This window comes from Dromiciops gliroides, chromosome 2, assembly GCF_019393635.1.
Source record: "Dromiciops gliroides isolate mDroGli1 chromosome 2, mDroGli1.pri, whole genome shotgun sequence".
In the NCBI taxonomy this organism is placed as follows: Eukaryota; Metazoa; Chordata; class Mammalia; order Microbiotheria; family Microbiotheriidae; genus Dromiciops; species Dromiciops gliroides.
In genome coordinates, this window is record NC_057862.1 from 582,401,260 (window position 1) to 582,424,151 (window position 22,892).

The window sequence follows — 22,892 nt, forward strand, 5'->3', positions numbered from 1 at the left end:
CGGCCTCAGACACTTGACACTAGCTGTGTGACCCTGGGCAAGTCACTTAACCCTCATTGCCCTGCAAAAAGCAAAAAGCAAAAAGCAAAAGCAAAACCAAACCAAACCAAACCAAAACAAAAAATCATCTCAATCAGGCAACAATGTTAACTGAAATGAAAAAAGCACCACCACTGAAAATGCTGTGATTTTTTTCTTTTTCTTCTTCTTTTTGATGAGGCAATTGGGATTAAGTGACTTGCCCAGGGTCACACAGCTAGTAAGTATCAAGTGTCTGAGGTCGGATTTGAACTTAGGTCCTCTTGAATCCAGGGCTGGTGCTTTATCCACTGCACCACCTAGCTGCCCCCATACCGTCATTTTTAAAAAGCTTATGTGTTTTATGTTATTTATCAGTTTTACAATGTCCATATCATCTAAAAACAAAACCAGGGCATTCAACATAGTTCCTATTTTTTGGACATGGAATTTAGATCATATATGTACTTATCCAATTTAATTTAAAGATTAGTTTTTTAAATTAATTGTCACATTCAGTATCATATAACAAGTCAAATGCTGTAAATAAAGGATGCCATATTATCTGGAGTTGGTATGTTTAGTGCAAAGAACACTGAATCAGGCAGGAGCCAGAAGGCCTAGGTGTGGACCTGGCTTCTGACTCTTATTAGCTATATTAATATCCTGCTTAAAGTAATTGCAATGTGTTACCATCCAGTCAAAAGATTAAAAAAAAATTAGTCATCTAACTGTCTTGGCTATATCATGCTAAACAAAAGCAAAGAATGACTGGCTGAATTTCTAAATTTTTCATCCAGATTTTGCTCTCACATAGATTGCCAAAGTTGTTAATAATAATGTTGTGATGGGAGCACTAAAAAATCCATTTAGAGAAAGTCATGAACAAGATGAGCAAAAGGACTCCTTAGCAACTGTTCTGATGCTAAACTGCTGAAGAAAGCATAGGTAAAGCAAAAGGAGGAGGAAGCACTACAATAGAAATTGAAGGATGTGGCACAATTAATGTTTTGAGTGAATTGTAAGAAAAATGTGTTTGATAGTAAAAGTAGGATGGTGGTCAGGAGACACGAATTTCAGCCACAGCTCTATAACTTCTATGAATTTGGGTAACAATGTGATATAGGCTAAAAGGCAAAGTCAGTTGCCATTAGCAGTGGGCTCTGTAAAGACAGGGTACACCATACATTCGCTACTGTCTGAAATGTGGGCTTCATCATGATCTTCAGTCACATTTATCTTAAGAAGGATGTGGGTAACAGAACTAACAGTGCTGGCCTTAATGCAAAGGATGACAATTTGTTCCCAAATGAAATTGTTGGAGACACCAAAAAGTTATGTCTTAGGGAAAAAAAAGACCACCAAATTCTTGTTGATTTTTACTAGATTCAATTAAAGGGAGTGGCCATGAGTTTTAGTCAATATGGAATGTCTCAGTTGAGGAAATAAAAAAAGAAGTTACTCAGATCTGAAAGGGAAAAGATTCTTAATCTCAGGACATAAACATGTAATTACATGATTTAATTCAGTCAAGTTTGAAAGTTATAAGATCAGAGGATTAGAGATTTAGAACTGAAATGACTTGGAATGCACTGAGTCCAATCTCTTCATTTAATAAAGACGGAACTTGTGGCCCAGAGTTTATCCTAAGGAGCACAGAGCTTTTATGTGTGACCTTGGGCACACCAAGGCAGGATTCGAACCTATGTCTTCTTGACTCAACATTCAGCACTCTCTTCACTATGCCATACTGCCTCTCAAAGTCACTGATTAATTAATGCTGACAGAAACTAAAACATGAACGAGAAGGTCTGGTCTTTGCAGATCATACACATAGCTCATTATGTGTGTGGCAAAGCAGTTCCTTCCTTAAAGTGTTCTGAGCTTTAGTGTGGTATTTGTGTCAGACTGAAGACCACATGGACTAATATTAGCATGTACATTATTTGGGATCATATTTATACTTGTCAATCATGGCAACTTGTTTAAATCATAATATTCTTAGTTTATAATATTCACTTCTGACTACCCATATTTGAACTTAGGTAAGTATGAACTTTATATTTTCTACAAATCTTGGTCTTTATTTTTTTCTTAAACACACAAAACAGTTCGAAGTTCAAAACCCTTACTCCAACAAATGATTATAGTCCACAAAAGCACCCAAAGTCCCTTATTAATGCATCTACTAATTCTGTACTTGCATATCAAAATATTTAACAAAATAAAACATTGTATGACATATGACTTGGAATAGCAGCTATGTATGTCCCTAGACAGAAATGAAACAACTTTTGGACAAATACAAAAAGAAAATTTTTCTTAAGGTTTTTACAAAGCACATTAAGATTAAAAAAAAATAGTTTCTTTCCTAAATACCAAATTTGACCCAGACTGCTCAAGATGAAGTAGGAAATCAAAAGAACAAAAAAACTTCAGGTATAGGCTGAAAGTGAATGGGGAACATTATGTGGTAGTTACTGTAGACACAGGCAACAAGTGCTAAAAAGAGCCTCAAAAACTGAAGAAAATAATGGTACTCTAATTATGAGAGCAGTAGATGAATCTTTTTATCTTAGAATTATAAATTACCTCAAAAGAGCAGTTACTGAAAGAATGCTGAGTATGTCTAGGTCCCACATTCCCACCTCCTGTTAGAACACAGCTGCATCAGTGTGAAGGATGAGCATACACAAGGCATGACTATAAAGTAATGAGACTGATCCTGCACACAAACACCAGTCTCATTACTTTATAGTCACACCCTGTATCTTAAAGATCTCCAGTCATGAAAAGCCACCATTTCTTTAGGAATCTGTTTTATTGTTTTTAAGGGCCTCATTGGAGAAGATGATGTCTAATTGTTTAGGTATAAATTTTTGTAAACCTAGAAAGTACGATTAAATACCTGCACTTTCTCTTTAACAGGCCACATTAATTTAGCTTTCCTATAATTTTTATTTTTCTTCTTTACATTTTTTTTCTTTTTTTATTGTTGTTACTTTTTTGGTGGGGGCAATGAGGGTTAAGTGACTTGCCCAGGGTCACATAACTAGTTAGTGTCAAGTATCTGAGGCTGGATTTGAACTCAGGTACTCCTGAATCCAGGGCCGGTGCTTTATCCACTAGCTGCCCCACTTCTTTACATTTCTTAAACCAATGGTATCAAGTATAAAGCAGCAGCACTTTGAAAACTCTTACTTAATGCTTTTGATCTATATAGTACCAGATTTTTTCCAATTATATGTTTGGATCAGCACTGAAGAATCAGTCAGGAGACCTGTGTTCTAGGCAATAGCTGGTTCTGCCACATATTTAGTAGCTCTATAGCTGCAGCAAGGCACCTGGTCTTTCTCTTTGTTCAAGGTTATGCAGAAAAAAAATCCAGAGCTGTTTCCAAGTCCAGTAAGATGCTAGTGAAATATTGGATACTGTAATAGGCTAATGATTTATACCTAACATGAAAAAGTATTTTTCACTGTTATGATTTATCAAAATAGTAGGCTGCAGACAAGACACTTAAGTGATGAAAATGAACAGATCATTTAAAACAGTTTAGGTAAAGCAAGGTTCCCCCTACCCCCTATTATTTGACAAAGTTCTAGTAATACCATTTTGGGATAAAATACAAGAAAAAAAACAGGTTTAAATGTTGACAATAAGAAGACACAAAAATTATCTCTATCTGTAAATATGGTTGTTTAGACAGCTCCAAAGAATAGGTGGTGAGATTGAGATAAATCTAAAAAATAACCATCACTTCTATACAATACTAATAAATATCATGAGAAAATATAAATCTCATCTAAAATTAACTACGAAATGCATAAATTATCTGTGAAATAGGCTACAAAGGTACTCATGCACATATAAATATAGTTACAAAACATTCTTTATCAAAATAAAGAAGACAAATAATTGCTAAGATGTTCAATGCTCATGGTTGGGTCATGCCAATATAAAAACTTTTAAACTAAAATTATACTTTCATATTATATCAAAATTATATTTATTCAACAAGACAAAATAATAATAAAATTATTTAGGAACAGCAAAAGGTCTAGCATCTCAAGGAAAATAATGAAAAAAGTAGGAATAGAACGGGCACAGCATTACCAGACTTTAAAGTATATTACAAAATAGAAATCATCAAAACTCTTGGTACTGTTTAAAAAACAGACAAGCAGATCTTGTCTGTGGAACAAACTAGAAGAAATGACTAGAAATAATAATACATTAAAAAAATCCAGTAGCCCAGGGTTTGATAAAGCCAAGAAGAAAAAGGATTAGGGGAAAAGATTCCCTGTTTGATAAGAACTACTGAGAAAACTGGAGATCAATTTCATATAAATTAGGTTTATTTAGGCCAGTGTATGGTGTGCATGCTAAGACTTCTGGGATGCTCTGTATATAAGATCAAGAGCTGTTACTTTTTGATAAATAGTTAGAGGATGTGTAAAGAAGAACTATCAATAAATAACCATGTGAAAACATGCTCCAAATCACCAATAGCAAAAGAAATGCAAATTAAACCAACTTTGCCAAGAATTGGCAAAGGTGACAAAAAATGGCAGGTCCATGTTTGGAAGACTGTGGATTGAGAGGCTCACCAATATGGTTAGTGAAACTGTAAAGTGGTCCTACTGCTCTGCAAAAAAATTCAGAATTATGTGAATAAAATAACTAAAATGCCCATATCCTTTGACCTAGTGATCCTACTAGAGGGCCTATACCCCAAAGAGGACAGCAGTATACACCAAAATATTCATAGTAGCAATTTTTTTTGTTAGTAAAAAACTAGAAACAAAGTGGGTACCTGTCAAAGGGGGAGTGGCCTGTCAAATAACCAACTGTAACCACATGTAACAACATGTGACCACATATAATATTATTGTGCATGAAGAATGACGAATATGAAGAATTCAGAGAAACATAAGACCTGTATGAAATGAAGCAGAATGAAATAAGTAGAACTATAAGAATATACACAGTGCCTACAATAATATAAATGAAAGGTACAAGTTAAAGCCAGCCAGACTTAGAAGAGGGGGGGGGGGGCGGGGGACTATAGGCTGGGATGGAATGTTGCATTCATATTTGATTCAGTCACTGGATATGTTACTTTTGCTTAACCCTTCTTTGTTACAAATGAGGGTTCAAATTTTTTTTTGCTTTCTCCAATAGAATATAAGTCCTCTGAGGGGCTCTCATAGGTTCAATACTTTCGTTTCATACTTTCTACTTCATGAACATGTCCCACCAGCATCTCAAACTCAATACATGCAACACATGCACAACTGAATGTATCACCTCCAAAGAAAGAATTGATATTGAACACAGACTGAAGCATGCTATTTTTTACTTTCTTTCATTTTTTCAAATTTTCTTATACAAAATGACTAATATTGTAATGTTTTACACAACTGCACATGTATAACCCATATCTGATTGCTTGCCACCTCAAGGAGTGGGGAGGGGAAGCAAATGAGGGTTCAATTAAAGTGGGGGATGCTATATCCAGAAACGACAATGACATAAATATTTTTAAAAATTAAATTTATTTAAAAAATAAAAACTATACAGAAAAATCCACCCACCCCACTAAAAAAGGTACAAGTCTAACTAGCCATAGGAAAAACTAAGTGGATGAAGAATGTCTATTGTCCAAACTATTATGCAGCTGTATAGAAAACCCAATGAGGGAACCCATCAATAAATATACCCTGAGAGACATTACACATGGACAGTGAGCCAGGGACCAGAATTGAAAAGTAGAGAGGGCTAAACTACTTTAGGGAAACTGCACAGTACTTTGAATGTTCTTAAGCTTTTTAATCTCAACATTCTTCCAATACCGCTGCATTGCTATAAATCATGGAATACCACTATCTGAAAGATTAAAGTTGCAGGTTACCTAAAGGACAATATTAATACATAATATTGATTTATGGTAGGTATCATTAGATGGCAATATGTTACCAAACACAAAGCTGCACAGGAGGGATGGCATAAAACATATCAGAAATATAAATAAGAAGAAAAAGAGATAGGTTTGTCATATAGTGAGCATGGGAATAATTGATAGAGAGGCTGTATGGTCCAAATGATAGCCTTCAAATATGAAAAGATCTAGACAAAAAGCATTTAGTACAATGGGTCGATCCCCCGTGGAGGAAATGAACATGAGTCACACATGATGAGAAGGCATGGATGGCTTTCAATCTGCACTGCTGGAGGGAGCTTTCATATTGATGACATAGTTCCAGGATCAATGCGCCCTCCTTCTAGTTTTTTAGGTTGAGAGCAGTTAATCACACTATTTGAATAAAGTGGTACAAAGTCTGAACAGATATAAACAAACTCGATTTTATACAAATCAAGGGCAGAAGATACTTTTAATAAATATTTGCCCACTCTATGTGTGCTAGGTGCTGAAAGTCAGAAAATTCTGATAAAATACGATCCAGGCCCTCAACACATTGTATTTGGAGGTTGATGAAGAAATGGCTGAAATTATAATGAAGCAGAAAGGTGTAAATCACGTCTGTGAGCTCCACGTGAACAAAGATAATTTTCTTTTCATGTTCCCCCACTACCTACCACACAACACTGCATACAGCTCACATTTAGGGTTATAAATTAATTATGTAACAAAGTTAACCTGATATTTATATACATGGTAGTTATTGTGGTTTATGATAATTAAGCATTTGTACCATGAAATAAAGTCAACAAAACAAGCATTTCTAGGGTCAGCTAGAGGAAGAAGGGGTTATAAGAAGAAAGAAGAATTTGCATCCCTAGAGACCCTTCCTGCCTTAAGCCAATCTCAGACCCCCAGAATCTACACTGTCTTATTTCCAAAGACTTGTCAGCTGCCAGGGTCTTTTCTGGGCTACATGCCTTCAATCCAGCTCTCTGGGAAGAAAAAAAAAATTAACAGCATTGAGGAGCTGATTTAGAGGCTCAGGAAAGGAAAAACTTGTAGACACTTGGGGAAGGAACAAGTGGTGGGGTATATTTTCACCCTAGGGAAATAAGATTAGGGTGGTGGAGAGCCAGAGGACTGCTAGAGGTCACTGACTCCCAGGGAGAAAAAAAAAAAGGCATCACAGACAAACTGGGCTTGCTCTAAGTTCTGCCCAGAGTCAGGCCCCACCTTTGTCTACCTGCCTCAAGTGCCGAGAGAAGGGAAAAGGAGAAGCCCAGCACAGAAGACAACTAAATGGTTTTGCTTAAACCATTTTTCGTGCTACCAACCAGGAGCCATGGCTCCTTTGCAGGAGATGGCCTGAGCTGCATGCATCACTGGGAACTGTCCCCTGCCCCCTCCTCCCTGCCAAAGATATGTTAGCCTTTGTAGCTCACAGTGCTCATGAGGTCAAGAGATGGCAAAGTCCTGCTCGACAAACAAGGAAGTAAAAGCTAGGAACAGGGGGAAGCTAGGTGGCACAGTGGATAAAACACCAACCCTGGATTCAGTAGGACCCGAGTTCAAACCCAGCCTCAGACACTTGACACTTACTAGCTGTGTGACCCTGGGCAAGTCACTTAACCCTCATTACCCGCCCCCCCCCCCCCCCGAAAAAAAAAAGCTAGGAACATATTAAAATCTTCTGAAAACTATAACAGGAATTAAAAGAAAAAAAATATTGAGCCAGTTGATCCATGGAGAAAAACCAATATGAACAAAAAAGCTTACTTCCCCCTCAATGGGACACTGTACTGTATTCTTTATTATAGAGAAAGTAAATTTAGGTGTGTTGATGCAAAGAACAGGAAAAAGAAGCCAGATTAAATTTTTACTAAGAAACTATGCACATATAAAATGATTATTTTAATAAACTTTTGGCTTAGTTTGGAAAATAAGCTTAGTCCAAAAAGGCTAATATTTAAAAGAGCTTTCAATTAAAAAAGAGTACCAAAACCATGGCTTATGTATATGTAAGTTTAAATTGAAACACAAATACATATACTAGCTTTGATGAGTTATTTCCAATACTGCTAATGCTTCCTACAAACACAGTATTTCACACATTTTTTTCCAAAGAATTTGTCAGAGTAAATGTCAGGATTCAGGATCACAGGATTTTAGAGTTAAGCAGACTCTACAGAAAAAGGACATCCTTTTCACTACACAGATAAAGAATGAGGTCAGGAGCTCAAACCACTAGTTTTGAATTAAAATCTTCCTTTAAAAAAACAAAATAACACCCATACATACACAATTTAGTTTTCCACTGAATTACATAGAATAAAATTCCAAATATTATTAAAGGCTTTAAGAAAAAAAAAGAAATTTAGCTATACATATATTAAAGGAGAAAAAAGGTCAATACACACACATTTTTTTTTTTTTTACCTGTAATTGATCAGATGTACATGCACTCATCTCTGGTGATATAAGGGGAGTCTGACCAATTGAAGCTATTTTCTCTGCAGCAGATAGTGGTTTCAATGGTTCCTTTGTGGGTTCTAACATGCCCTAAAAAAGTTATAGTAGCCATCAGCAAAAATTTTGAAATGGGTTGGAAGATGCAGGATTAGGCAATAAACTACAGAAGGGAAAATAGGCCAATTGGAGAATACTTCCAGAAAAAAAGGAAATTGTATTAATAAATTTATTTCTAGAAATACCTTTCAGCAATTATACCCACAGCTTTTAAAATAAAGACTTTTGATCTCATAGAAGATCCATTTTAAAATTTTCATCATTAATGAAAGCAAATCATCTTATAGGTACTTAATATATTCCCCTTCTGTTATTACCTACAAGAAATAATAATAAAATAAAAGATATCACTGCAGCCTGAAAAATACACAAAACTGGAATGGGAGGGGCTCACAACATACTCTATTCATGCTTGCTGGAATTCAACACACAATATTCTCCAAGTATCATATTCTACACTTTAAAGTTCTTTTATGATATAATGCTTTCCTTCAATGTTCTTAGAATAAGCTTTTCAACAAAAATATTTATCATTCTGAATAAAATTTACAGGGTGAAATAATCGAATAAACACTAAATGTTTCAAATGAAATAATATGGTCTCTGGTTTCCTTTTTCATTGTATTCAATTGGAGCTTGAAAGGTGGGAAAGGATTCAGTTCAAACATATTCATTTTAAATTTTGGAGTTGTTTCTGAACCTAGTCTATGTCATTTGGGACTGGCCTAGTTTTATTTAAGTTCTTATCTTGTACTGGCATCGTACAAGATTTCTGAATCAACAGCGGTTACCAGTTTGTAACACAGCTTACTCCTCTGGAATTTTAAATCCCTCACAAACCAGCTTCAACTGGCCTTGCTAGCCTTAGTATATATTAAACCTCATCATGCACTCGCTAGTCCAGTCCAGTTCCTATCACCACACCTTTGTACAGGCTGTACCTCATGCCAAGAATGTATTCCCTTTCATACCTGCAACTCTTATTTGAATACGTGACCACTTCATGAGATACATTAGTCACACTAATCTGGATCTATCTGTATATTCTGGATATGAAGGGCAGTTCTAGTACCTGGCAGCCAACCTACTCTCTGGTAATGAACCTCTCTCTTCAGCTGGCTAGAATGCTCCTTAAACAGATGCATGGTTCATTTCCCAGCCCATGTTTAAAGCCTTTCTAGCTTAGAAGAGCCACCAGACCACCTTCCAGAATACGTGGCTGTTTCCACATCACAGAGAGGCAAAAGAAATAGGAATCCTGGAGAATAACTGTTCAAACTGTCTCTAAAATGACAAAAACCTTGAGCTGCTAAACCACTAATAAGAGCTATGGTACATTTCCATATAAGCTGTTTGACAAGATTTAGATGTCTAATCCTTTATCAAAAGTGCACATGGAAGCCTTTGACTTAGCCAGCCAGGGACAATTTAAAGAAAATTTATGCCTTTTGTGATTATGCACTATTTGTTCTTCACTAAGCTTTAAATGATCAATTACATTTCCCAAAGAGTAATTGCAGTCTTAAAACACCAATTTTAATTTATTAAATAACATTTAAGTTCTATTTTCCCATTTGGTTAGTACTCCCAGAGATCAAATCAATAAATATTTAGGGAAATGGCCTATCATATTTAAGGCAATCTGTGCTATGAAACTGAAATTCAGAAATCTAAGTCTTCTTTTCAGTCTCAGGAAAGAGAGGGAAGGAGAAAAGGAAGAGGAGAGGGAGCACAAAGAAACTTTCATACCGTATTCTGTTAAGAGTTTCACTTTGTACTCTGTCATTAAGCTTAAATGGTACAAGCCATTACATGGTCTACTACATCTACTACTATTAAAAGCTTTCTGTTAATTCCTGGGAGGAAAGAGGAGAAGCAGACAAATCTTACTAACAATTCTACTCCTCTATCCCCACTCCCCCAAACACCTGGAAAAAGCCCCACACAAATAAAGCTAAGGACATGCTTTCACAAGTGAAAATCTCTCATACATGAGATTCTAAATTCTTAATAAGATTTTAAAATCAGAGCAATGATAGATTCAGTGTTCTTAGAAAGAATAAATTTAAATAATATTTTGGATCATGAGCATCTATGCCAACAACTAAAACTAAGAATAAAGTTCACTAGGAAGAACATCTCTCACTAAATTACTCCAATCCACTCTTTTTTTTGGGTTTGTTTTGTTTGTTTGTTTGTTTTGATGAGGCAATTGGGGTTAAGTGACTTGCCCAGGGTCACACAGCTAGTAAGTGTTAAGTGTCTGAGGCCGGATTTGAACTCAGGTACTCCTGATTCCAGGGCCACCCTTTATCCACTGAGCCACCTAGCTGCCCCTCCAATCCACTCTTAAGACAGTATGTCCTTCTTCAGGGGGGCAGAAAAGACTCAAATATAATAAAATTCATATGATATTAATAGTGACCCAAATGTAAAAATATCAGATTGTCCCTTCCTCTAATACTGTATATTTCATTTGAGAAAGATCTTTAAAGTGTAGTGTCATTAAGATTGGGAAAAAGAAAACCAAAAAAGAAAGCTTAGGTAAAAGTCACTTGGTCATTCTGTGCTTTTGCTTTCTTCCTTGTAAAATTTAAACAATAAATTTCACCCTTCTTCACAAAAACAAACAAATAATAAAGTGTAGTGTCTACAAAGAAATACACTGAGTACCTTAGCCTTGTTGATTAGCAAAATTATATATATATACATATACACACACACATGTATATGCATGTGTGCATGTATATATGTGTGTGTGTATATACATAGAGAAATATACATTCAACTTCTTTTGTAAATCCAGTTTCACATGCTCATGGTTAAGGGCTGTTATTTAAGTTTTGTCATTCTACAAATAAGTTCACGTCTTTACCTTAAGGTTGTTCCCCTGCCCTCTCCTTAAGTGGGCCACAGGATTTTTTCTCTAGTTTAAGTTAAAGGTGATAGGGTTTTAAAAATTGTTTGTTTTACACACAGAATTGTTTTGGTCGCCAATAATTCACAGACACGTCAAAAAAAAAAAAACCACAGCAAACTTTAAAGTACTGTTTAGTCCTTTATAAAAAAAGAATAAGAATTCCTTCTTAATTATTCTGGACTACCTGGCATATCTGGGGAAAAAAAATTAAAATAACAAAATTCAACCAGTTTTAAGTGATTGAGCAACTTACAAATGTGTTCAAATCGGAATCTATCATAACTATCACCTTAATCCCAAACAGATGTGGTAGCTTTATTTAATTTCCATAAAATATTAGTTTCTTAATACTAGGCTTCAATGTTATTGTAGAGTTTCAATGGAAAATTAACCAAATGTAGAATTTTATAATAAGATTAAACCCAATGATTTTCTTGGAGCCTTCAAGTATACTTTATTAATTCACTCATTTAAAATACATTTATTTTGACAACAAAAAAGATTCATAAGGACCATCTTAATAAAGAGGCAGAAATGAGTTTTAGTTTAATATTAAAAGTATCTCTACCATTGGCTTCCTAAAAGTAAGGAAACAAATATTAAAGGTACTTCTGAAGTCAACAAAAAGAATTTTTTTCTATTTTCTAATTTCCATTATAATTTAATAATAGCTTCTTTTTATGTGATTTTTAAAATTGGAGACATCAAGGACTAAAGCTTTATGAGGACATTCCTTATACTTACCAGCCCTGCTGCATACATGGGCACTATAACAGGTTGCTTCTTATTGCCCGTAAAGAGCTGTATGTGAAAGAGAAAGAACACACATTTAAAGAATACTTTACCATAACCTAAAAACCCCCCCAAACCTTTTATTTTCCAAAGTGCTTAGTTCAACTGTTACTTATGTCATACATTTTGAATTATATTAAGAAATTTTAAAATTACCTTTAGTTATTTTTTAAAAAACCCAACAAACTATTTTAAGTAAGAATTCTGATGTGCTGATGGCTAATTGAAAAAAGAGCAACACAGCTCATTAGGAAAAAAGAAAACAATAAACACTCATATTTAAATTATAAATGTTTATTATATATTAATTTGTCTTTTTGAGAAACTAATTCCTTACAACTTAAAAAAAACACATTAGACTAGGGTTTAAAAATACATTCACCAGTTAAGCCATTTTTAATAAGATTATCAAACTCACAATATTTCGTGTGTCAATTCCCAAGGAACACAAAAGTTTCTTGTTGCTATGGGAGCCACCCCACTGGTATCTTAGGCCATATGCATCATGGATATCCTGTAGCTCTGTCCACACATCCAGTAGTTCCCTATAACAGCCAAAACCAATTGAAAGTCACCAGAATGAAGACTAGTTGACTTAGCAACTTTTATTGTATATAGCAGTTGTAATGTGTCTGATATAAATTCCCTTTAAACTTTTGCCTGTAGTACTAGTGTTCTTAAAAGAATTATTAATCAGACTTAAAACTGGGAAATAGTGCTCACAACAGACAAAATACAATCTATTTAAGCTCCATCAATTTATGAATATAGCCATTTACAGAAAGTTTAAGTTATACAATAGTCACACTACCAAAAGGATTTGAAAAACCATCTGCATGAAGTGATTAGTCACATATGTGGTCATTATTCTTTTTTTTCTTTTCGGGGCAATGAGGGTTAAGTGACTTGCTTATGGTCACATAGATAGTAAGTGTCAAGTGTCTGAGGTCAAATTTGAACTCAGGTCTTCCTGAATCCAGGGCCAGTGCTTTATCCACCTAGCTGCCCTTATATGTGGTCATTATTAACTTGATCTGATTTATATGTATAGTGGCAGAGACCAAGTTAGGTCTTGCAGTTAGAAAGAGATGGGTTCAAACACTGTTTCTGAAACGTAACTATGTAACTACAGTGAAGTCACTTCACTCAATCTTTGAGTACCCCAGATAATTTTTTAAGACTCTAAGTTACAGAAAAGCTTCAAATCTGCCTTGGTAAAGAGAGTTTCCATACAGGGAATTTTCTACCCATATGAAATTACAAGTCCAGATCACAAAATTTGTAGCAAACTGATAGGAATTTAATTTAGGAATTTTTAAAAAAAATTATGACACCCAGGGGGCAGCTAGGTGGTGCAGTGATTAGAGCACCGGCCCTGGATTCAGGAGAACTTGAGTTCAAATCCAGCCTCAGACACCTGACACTTACTAGCTGTGTGACCCTGGGCAAGTCACTTAACCCTCATTGCCCCACAAAAAAAAAATTATGACACCTTTACAATCTGACTTCTTTTTCTTTCTTTCTTTTTTTTTTTTTAGTGAGGCAATTGGGGTTAAGTGACTTGCCCAGGGTCACACAGCTAGTAAGCGTTAAGTGTCTGAGGCCGGATTTGAACTCAGGTACTCCTGACTCCAGGGTCGGTGCTCTATCCACTGCACCACCTAGCTGCCCCTACAATCTGACTTCTAACCTCACCTTGACCGAAATTGCTCTCTACAAGTTATCAACAATCTGTTAATAGCTAAATCCAATGGCCTCTAGCCAATCTTCAGCTTTGACACGCCTGATCACCTACTCCTCAGGTATACTCTATCTCCTCCTCCCCACTTCTGCTTTTGTGGTTCTTTCCTGATTAACCCCATACCTATCTGATGATTCCTTTGCAATATATCATCACTCATGTTCTTTGCATGTCTCCTAATTGTGTGCATATCCAAGGTTATTATTCTCCTAGGCTCTCTCTCTTTTGGGGTAATCTTCCTTCAGTTCCTATGAATTTCATCACGTCCATACAAATCTCTCCTAATCTATATAATACTAATTCATTCTCTCTCTGTCTCTGTCTCTCTCTCTCTCTCCTGTGCTTCAGTCCTATATCTCCAAGTACCTGCTAGACTTCTACACCTGAGATGTACCACAGGAATCTCAAATCTCTTCCTCCTAATTTCCCTATTTTGTCCAGGGCATCATCATCCTTCCAGTCAATCCACATTCATAATCTGAGTCAGCCTTGCCCTTTTACTCCCTCACTCCCTCCAAGCATTCAGATGCCACAACTTTCCCATTTATTTCTTAGAGGCATCTGGTGGTACAAAGGACAGAGCCCTGAATCTGGAGTCACATGTCCTGAGTTTAAATATGAACTCAGACACTTACTACTTGTGTGACCCTGGGAAATCGTTCTATTTGCCTTAGTTTCCTCAACTGTACAATGAGGAATAATAATAGTACCTACTTCTCAAGTTGTTGTGACAGTCACATGAGAAAAGATTTGTAAAACTGCATAGCACGGTGCCTGGCATATCACAGACACTATTCTCTCATATGGGCATATTCTCTTCCCTTCCCTTTCTCCGTTTTCAGACTCTATCTTAGCTCAAATCCTAGCTGACGGCTTCCTGACTGGTATCCTTGATCCCAGTCCCTCCACTTTTCAATTCATCCTCCAGCCAGCTGCCAAGAATGGCCTTCCTAAAGCACAGGTTTGACAGTGCTTCTTCCCTGCTCAAGAATTTTCTGTAACTTCTGACTGCCTCTAGGATAAAATCTGAACTCCTCCTTGATAGTAAAGGCCAGCATCAACCTATTTTTCCTATTTCTTTCACATGACTTCTCATGTACTCCAACCAAACTAAGCCACCTGTCCTTCTTCAATTATGACACTTCATCTCCTGTTCCTATGCCCCATGTCTGGAATGCACTTCCTCATTTCTGCCTCTTAGAATCCCAAACATCCTTTAGAAATTTAAGTTGAGCTGCCACCTCCTCCACTAGGCCTTTTCTGTTCTCCATCAATCACTATAGAGTTTGTATTTACTTAGTTGTGTACACACTGTATCACACTAGGAGAAGGTATGTTCTTTGAAGTCAGGGACTGTGTCTTTCTTGTACCCCTAACACAGTGCCTTACACATAGTAGGCATTCAATAAATACTTGCTGAATTGAATTAAAATTTTCAGTTACTCACCAATTTTCACCCAAAGCTTCTCTTGTTCTGATCTGTGTATTGCTTGTTTCTAGCAAGTGCTCTAGGGAAGTAACTCCTTCTTTAGTTTCAGGGACAGGTAAGGAAGGAAAACAGGCTTCAAATATTCGTTCAAGGCGGTTTAGCAATGCTGTCTGCATCAAAACACCCCCCAAAAAATTACTTTCATTTTTCTAAATGTAATTATTTCAATTTCAAAAAGAAACAATATTCAACACAAGAAATTTCAAATGATAAGAACACGATCCCCAATCATGCTTATTCTTTTAAGGCTACTTTAACAAAATACCCTAAATTGATTAAAAAACAAGACAAAACAAAACAAAAAAACAGTGAAGAAAGTTATGAATGCTTTCTACAGGATTTAAGATTGGTTAAAAGGAACCCTGGGTCACTCAGTCCAATCCCTTCATTTGACCAATGAGGAAACTTGGGTCCAGAAGTGAGTTGTCCAAAGTAATACAGGTAGCAGAGTTGAGATTTGAACCCAGGCTTTCTGACTTGAAATCTAGGGAGGGCTCTTTCCTCCATTCTGTACTTTGAAATGTACTGGGAATTTCTGTAGTAAGAGCCAGTATGTTTTATTGTAAAGAGTCTTCAATTTCAAGTTTTATGGCCTAGTTCAATCCTGACTCTGTTTATTAGTAATATGACCTTTAGAAAGTAACTTACATTCTTTGGAACTCAGTTTCATCAGGAGTAAAAGGAGAGGGTTGAATAAGATGATCTTCTAGAGCCCATTAAATAATATGGAAATACTTCAGACTCTTTTCATCTAACACATGCCCCTTCATTGTCAGCTTTAGGACATGCTGCCTGATTTCCCACTTCCACTGGAATTTGGGCTCCCACCCCTGTGATGCTGGGCTCTGACCGTTGAGCATTCATCCCACCTTGCTTGGTCTCAGCCCCACCCATCCTCTTCCCAAGTTCCTACCTTCCAACCCCAGTTCAAGAACAGCAATCAACTTAACACTATAATTCCTGGAAGGGAATTGCTCTTTCACCCTATAGCTCTAATCACCATTCATGGCATCTCTCTTTAAAACACCCTTTGATGGCCACCACTCCTCTAGATCTGCTCTTTGTACATGTTAGAATGTGAGCTCCTTGAGGTCAGGAATTGTCTTGCTTCCTTGTATTTGTATCCTTGGACAGTCAAATATTTATTAAGCATCTCCTAGGTTGCAAGCAAGGCCCATGCTGAGGGCCAGGAATTCCAAAAACAGCAACAGACAGTAGCTTCTGCTCTCATGGCTCTCACAGTCTAATGAATGAAGTAACATGCAAATAATACCTATGCACAAACACAATACATACAGGGCAAATAGGAGGTAATTAAGAAAGACACTAGACTTAAGGGGGAGAAAGAAAGGCTTTTCATAGAAGGTGGGATTCTAGAAAAAATATGAAGGAAGCCAGGGAAGTCAGGTAATACAGATGAGGAGGGGGAACATTCCAGTGAAAATGTTGTCAGGAATAGCTCATACAAGGAATAGTATTGAAGAGTATGCAGGGGTCAGGGTGTGGACCAGGTTATGGAAGCTTTGAATGCCAAATAGAGGGTCCTGTGTTTGACCCCAGAGGTGATAGAGCCACTGGAGTTTATCAAGGGTGTGTGTGTGACACGGGCAGATCTCTACTTTAGGAAAATCACTCTGACAGTTAGATGGAGAGAGACTTGGAGGGCAGATCATGCAGCAGGCTATTATAACAGTCCAGGCTTGAGATGATAAGGGCCTGTTCCCAGGTGGTCCAGAGGATGGAAGAGAGTGTATGTGAAAGATGTAACAAGGTAAAATTTAAAGGCCTTGGCAACAGACTGGCTATGGAGCGAGGAGAGGGAGGTAAGAGAGCGAAGAGTCAAGGATGACACACAGTTAGCATGGATGTCCAGTTACACGGGTGACTGGAAGAATAGTTGCACTCTCTAAATGAACAAGACGGAGGGGCAGCTAGGTGACGTAGTGGGTAAAGCACTGGCCCTGGATTCAGGAAGACCCGAGTTCAAATCCGGACTCAGACCCTTGACATTTACTAGCTGTGTGACCCTTGGCAAGTCACTTAACCCTCATTGCTCTGCCAAAAACCAAAACAACAACAACAAAAAACACAACAAAACAAATGAACAAGACAGGAAGAAGGAAGAGTTAGAAGGAAAAGATAATGAGCTTAGTTTTGGACATAATGAATTTAAGATGCCTATAGGACATCCATTTTACAATTTCTAATATGCAGCTCGAAATGTGCAACTGGAAGTCAGCAGAGAGGTATGGGATGGATAAGTCAATTTGAGAATCTCATCAGCATAGAGTTTCTTACTGAATCCATGAGATTTGACAAGATCACCAAGTGTAGTAGTGGGGGGTGGGGATAGGAAGAAGGCCAAGACAGAGCCCTGTGAGTCTGCCATGGTTATTAGGAATGACCTGAATGAAGAACTGGGAAAGGAGACTAAGGCGTGGTCAGACAGGCAAAAGGAGAACCAGGAGAGAGTAGAATCCTAAAAACCTAGAGAGAGGAAAGAAATGAGTGTGGTCTACACTGTCAAAAGCTGCAGAGGTCAAGAGGGATGAGGACAGAGAAAAGGAAATTAGCTGATTTGTTGTTGTTTTAAAGAAATGGCTATTTAAGAGATCATTAGTAACTTTGGACAGGGCAGTTGTAGTTGAACACTGAGTTTGGAAGTGAATTATATAGAATTAAAAAGAAAACAAGAGGGGCAGCTAGGTGGCGCAGTGGATAGAGCACTGGCCCTGGATTCAGGAGGACCTGAGTTCAAATCCAGCCTCAGACACTTAACACTTACTAGCTGTGTGACCCTGGGCAAGTCACTTAACCCCACTTGCCTCACTAAAAAAAAAAAAAGAAAAAAAAAAAAAGAAAACAAGAGCTTTTGGGTCTTTTCCCCAAACAGATCATAAAAAAGGGAAAAGGAACCATATGTACAAAAATATTTATAGCTGCTCTTTTTGTGGTGGCAAGAAATTGGAAATTGAGGGGCTGTCCATAAATTGGGGAATGGCTGAACAAGCTGTGGTATATATATGAATGTAATGGAATTTTATTGTGCTGTAAGAAACGATGAGCAGGAGGAGTTCAGAGAAACCTGGAAGGACTTGTATGAACTGATGATGAGTGAGATGAGCAGAACCAGAAGAACATTGTACACAGTATTATCAACATTATGTGTTGATCAACTGTGATAGAGTAGATTCTTCTCACCAATCCAATGGTACAAGAAAGTTCCAAAGGATTCATGATGGAAAAGGTTCTCCAAATCCAGGAAGGAAAAAAAAAAAGAACTGTGGAATATGGATGCTGATTGAATCATGTTATTTCTTTTGTTTTTGGTGCTGTTTTTCTTTTTTGAGGTTTTTCCTTTTTGCTCTGATTCTTCTCTTATAACATGACTAATGCAGAAATATGTTTAATGTTATTATATATATACATAAAACCAATATCAGATTACCTGCTGTCTAGGGGAGGGGGGGAGGGAGAAAAATTTGAAATTGGAAATCTTATAAAAACAAATGTTGAAAACTATCTCTACATGTAACTAGAAAATAATAAAATACTTTTATTCAAGGAAAAAAAAAGTGAGAGGAAAGGAAGTGGAGGCAGCTGTTATAGATGGTCTTCTCAAGGAGTTTAGCCACAAAAAGGAGGAGAGATATGGGACAATAGATAGCAAGGATGGATGAATCAAGTGAATTTTTTTTTTTGAGGATGAGGGAGACATCAGCAAGCATGTCAGTAGGCAAGCAGTCAGTAGACAGATGAGTGAAAGATAAGTGAGAGAGTAGGGATGACAGAGGGAGCCATTGAAGGTGGAATGGAATGAGGTAGTAATAAGCACTTTTAATAAATGCTTTTTGTTCATTTATTCATATGCATTTGAGTTCTGAAATCCTGTTAAAGATACATCCAATACCAGTAGTAGAAATTAAACAAAAACAAATATAATACAACATAGATAATGTTAATTTGTAGCTTTCTAAGTTGATATGTAGCCCAAAGGAGCCATTTCAATTTTAATTCGACATCACTGCTCCAACACATACTAGTCATATGATGACTCTTGTAATACAATCTATTAGATGATGTCTAAGGTCTCTTATAGCTCTAAATCTTCTACTCTTATGATCCCTTAAAAGCAAAAGACTCATGTATTACTCTAATTGTTTATATTATCTTTTTTTTGGGTTGGGCAATAAGGGTTAAGTGACTTGCCCAAGGTCACACAGCTAGTAAGCATCAAGTATCTGAGGCCGGATTTGAACTCAGGTCCTCCTGAATCCAGGGCCAGTGTTTTATCCACTGAGCCAACTAGCTGTCCCCATATATTATCTTTTTTTTTTTTTTTTTGGGTGAGGCAATTGGGGTTAAGTGACTTGCCCAAGGTCACACAGCTAGTAAGTGTTAAGTGTCTGAGGCCGGATTTGAACTCAGGTACTCCTGAATCCAGGGCCGGTGCTCTATCCACTGCGCCATCTAGCTGCCCCATATGTTATCTTTTGATATTATTTGTTAAGACAAACTGTACAATAAGCTGCACAGCTGTAATGGAGTACAGAGGATATAGACTTGATATCAGAAAATCTGAATTATATAGCTTAGAATCTGTTATGTATTAATGGGTGACCTCATACAAGTTCATTTTTATCTCTGCTTTAGATTCTTCACCTATAAAATGGGAATAATACTTTTGTATTACCTATGTTTAGGGTTATTTTGAGGAAATAATGCATAAACAGTGCTTTGTGAATCATAAAGAGCCATGTAAATGCCAACTAATAGTACTATTCTTGTGACATGGCAAATTCCTAAGTAGACAGCTATATTTCTTCCCTAACAAAACTGATTCATGTTCCCTAGGGCCCATTTACCAAGATTAAATGGGTAAATTTCCTGGCATCTTGCCTAAGTTTATTTGTCAATTTAAATATCTATTTAGGTTCAGATGATTAAATCACATTATTTTAATGCTACTAGTTTTATCTTACATGTGAGTACACTGATTTCAATTGTATATAAAATTACACTAAGCTCCAAATATTTAGTTTGAAAATAGTAGTTATGAACTACTATGTAATACATCATAATCTGAACACTACCAAGGCTACAAAGTTCTATTAAGATGGGCTTTTTCATCTGCTTTATTGTTTAAGATAATACCTTCAATATGGGAAAAACTGAAATAAAGAATGGACCCAAGATCCCTGGACTCACATGCAACTTGAGTATGTCAAAAGGGGTAGGCATTTACTCTCTTCAACACAGGGACACAAAGTTAGCTCTAAAGGGATCAGATAACTTGTTTAATTGGTAATATGATGCAGCCTTTGCTTCTCTTGGGCAAAATAAAGTAAACAAAACCTACATATATGGCTCTCCAAATTTTATTTTTGTACATTAGAACTAGATCTCTTTCTACTATTCCAACATTCTAGTTTCCTCTCCAAAATAAGCAGAATGAGAAGCTGGGCATCAGAAGAAAAAATGTTGGAATATATGGTTCCAGATTAAGAAACAGAAAAGTCCAAAAGCTTATAAATAACTCAGAAGCCTTATGCCTGTACATCATGAATATTTTCTTCCAATCGATCAAGTATTCATTAAGTTCCTACTATGTGCCAGGCACTGTACTAGGCAATGGGAATATAAGTATAAAGAACTGATCCCTTTCAAAAAGAGTTTATATTCTAATGAGGGAGATGAAAAGTACATGTAAAAATATACAGCATACGTATAAAGTTAAATAAAAACATATACAAAGCGTTCAAATACAAGGTAAGTTGGGAGGGAGGAACCAGCAGTTGGGGAGGGGGAGGGTCTGAGGAGTAAGGAAATTTACTCTGGCAGGAGTGTGTAGAATGGACTAAAATGGTGAGAGACTTGAGCCAGGGAGACCAATTAGGAAGGAGGCTATCACAATAATCTAAGGGAGGGTTTATAAAGGCTAATGGAGGGAAGAGGCTGGATACCAGAATTGTAAAGTTGTGACATAATGAACATCAAAAGACAGTATGTGCAGGTGCACTCAATATATGTGAGCACACAGGAAATGACTGGTTACTAATGAAGGAAACAGAAAATGAATTATCTGTTGAAGTCAGACCGCTAATTTGTTAGAACAAAAATAAAAATAAACACAAAATAAGAAGAATAAAGATAATTAAAATGATACTATGGATAATTAAAAAAACTCAAACCTGACCAATACAAACAAGTTACTGATATTAAAAAACAACAACAGAAAAGGGATATGGGAAAAGTTAATCTTGCACTGCAGGAAACTTGGAAAAATCTCAATTAAGCCAGATCATCCTACGTGCATTTATAAATAAAAAGAGAACAAAAGATGAAAATTCTATTTTTTAAATGACGACCTCTTTTCATTATCTGTAACAGTGGAGTTATTACTACACTTAGAATCTTAATACCTCTATATCTAATGTTCTATATGAAAAAATGGAAATGACTTTAAAAAATGAAGAAAGGAAAAGCAGCTGGATTAGACCAAGCACATGGAAAAGAAATCTGATGGAGCCAGCAATTTTTTTGTTTTGTTTTGGTTTTTTAGTAAGGCAATTGGGGTTAAGTGACTTGCCCAGGATCACACAGCTAGTAAGTGTTAAGTGTCTGAGGCCAGATTTGAACTCAGGCACTCCTGAATCTAGGGCCAGTGCTCTACCCACTGCGCCATCTAGCTGCCCCTGGAGCCAGCAATTTTGAAACATCCCCAACAAGTAATAATTCAACTTTCGCCAAAGATTTCAAATAAGGGTAGACTCCTTACCTCTCAAAACATTCCATTTCACTTTTGAGAACAGGTCTAATTATTAGGAAGTTTTTTTGTCACACTGAGCTGAAATCTGCCTACCTGCAAATTCAATCTACTGCTCCTAATTCTGCCCTTCAGTGTCAAACAGAACAAATATAATCCATTACCTACCAAGCAGCTCTTTATATATTTGAATGCAATAATTACATGTCCTTTAAATCTTCTCTTTTCCAAGTTAAAAACATCTTGTTCCTTCAACTGATTGTCTATGACATAGTTCCTATGCTCTTTACCATCCCTGATAAACCTTTTTTTTTTTTTTTAAATTAGTGCCTTCCCCAAAATTCAATATTCCCTATTCTGGTAGCTAGGGAAAAATAAACTGGGACTCTTCTGTCTTTATAGACAGAGGTGTTTCAAAGGATAATAGAGGGAAGCAAGCTGGACTTTAAGTAGGCTACAATACATTGTCAAAAATGATTTTGTGTACAAGAAGTGGCATAAAAGATAACATCCAGGAAATGTATGCTAGAAAAAAGTGGCTAGTTAAACATATGAGAAGAACATTGGGAGCCATGGAATGTTAGAAGAACTAGATCAAGACTTTTAGCACATTGACAATAACTGAACTGAAAAAATATGTGAATGGGTTGTGATTAGCACTGGAGGGAGTACCCAGCATGAGTAATATCAGAGATGTGTTGAAGAGTTAACTAA

The 22,892-nt window shown here is 36.5% G+C and overlaps 1 protein-coding gene across 2 annotated transcripts in view; it reads right to left on the minus strand.

Moving 5' to 3' along the window:
• The window catches only part of AFTPH (aftiphilin), a 109,657-nt gene that overhangs the window by 23,207 nt on the left and 63,558 nt on the right, over nucleotides 1-22,892 (minus strand). For both annotated transcript variants that reach the window (XM_043983635.1, XM_043983634.1), the window contains exons 3-6: nucleotides 15,371-15,522; nucleotides 12,601-12,727; nucleotides 12,135-12,191; nucleotides 8,381-8,503 (exon numbers count right to left, since the gene is read on the minus strand). In XM_043983635.1, the coding sequence (XP_043839570.1) occupies nucleotides 8,381-8,503; nucleotides 12,135-12,191; nucleotides 12,601-12,727; nucleotides 15,371-15,522 (459 nt within the window). The remainder of the gene's footprint in view (nucleotides 1-8,380; nucleotides 8,504-12,134; nucleotides 12,192-12,600; nucleotides 12,728-15,370; nucleotides 15,523-22,892) is intronic.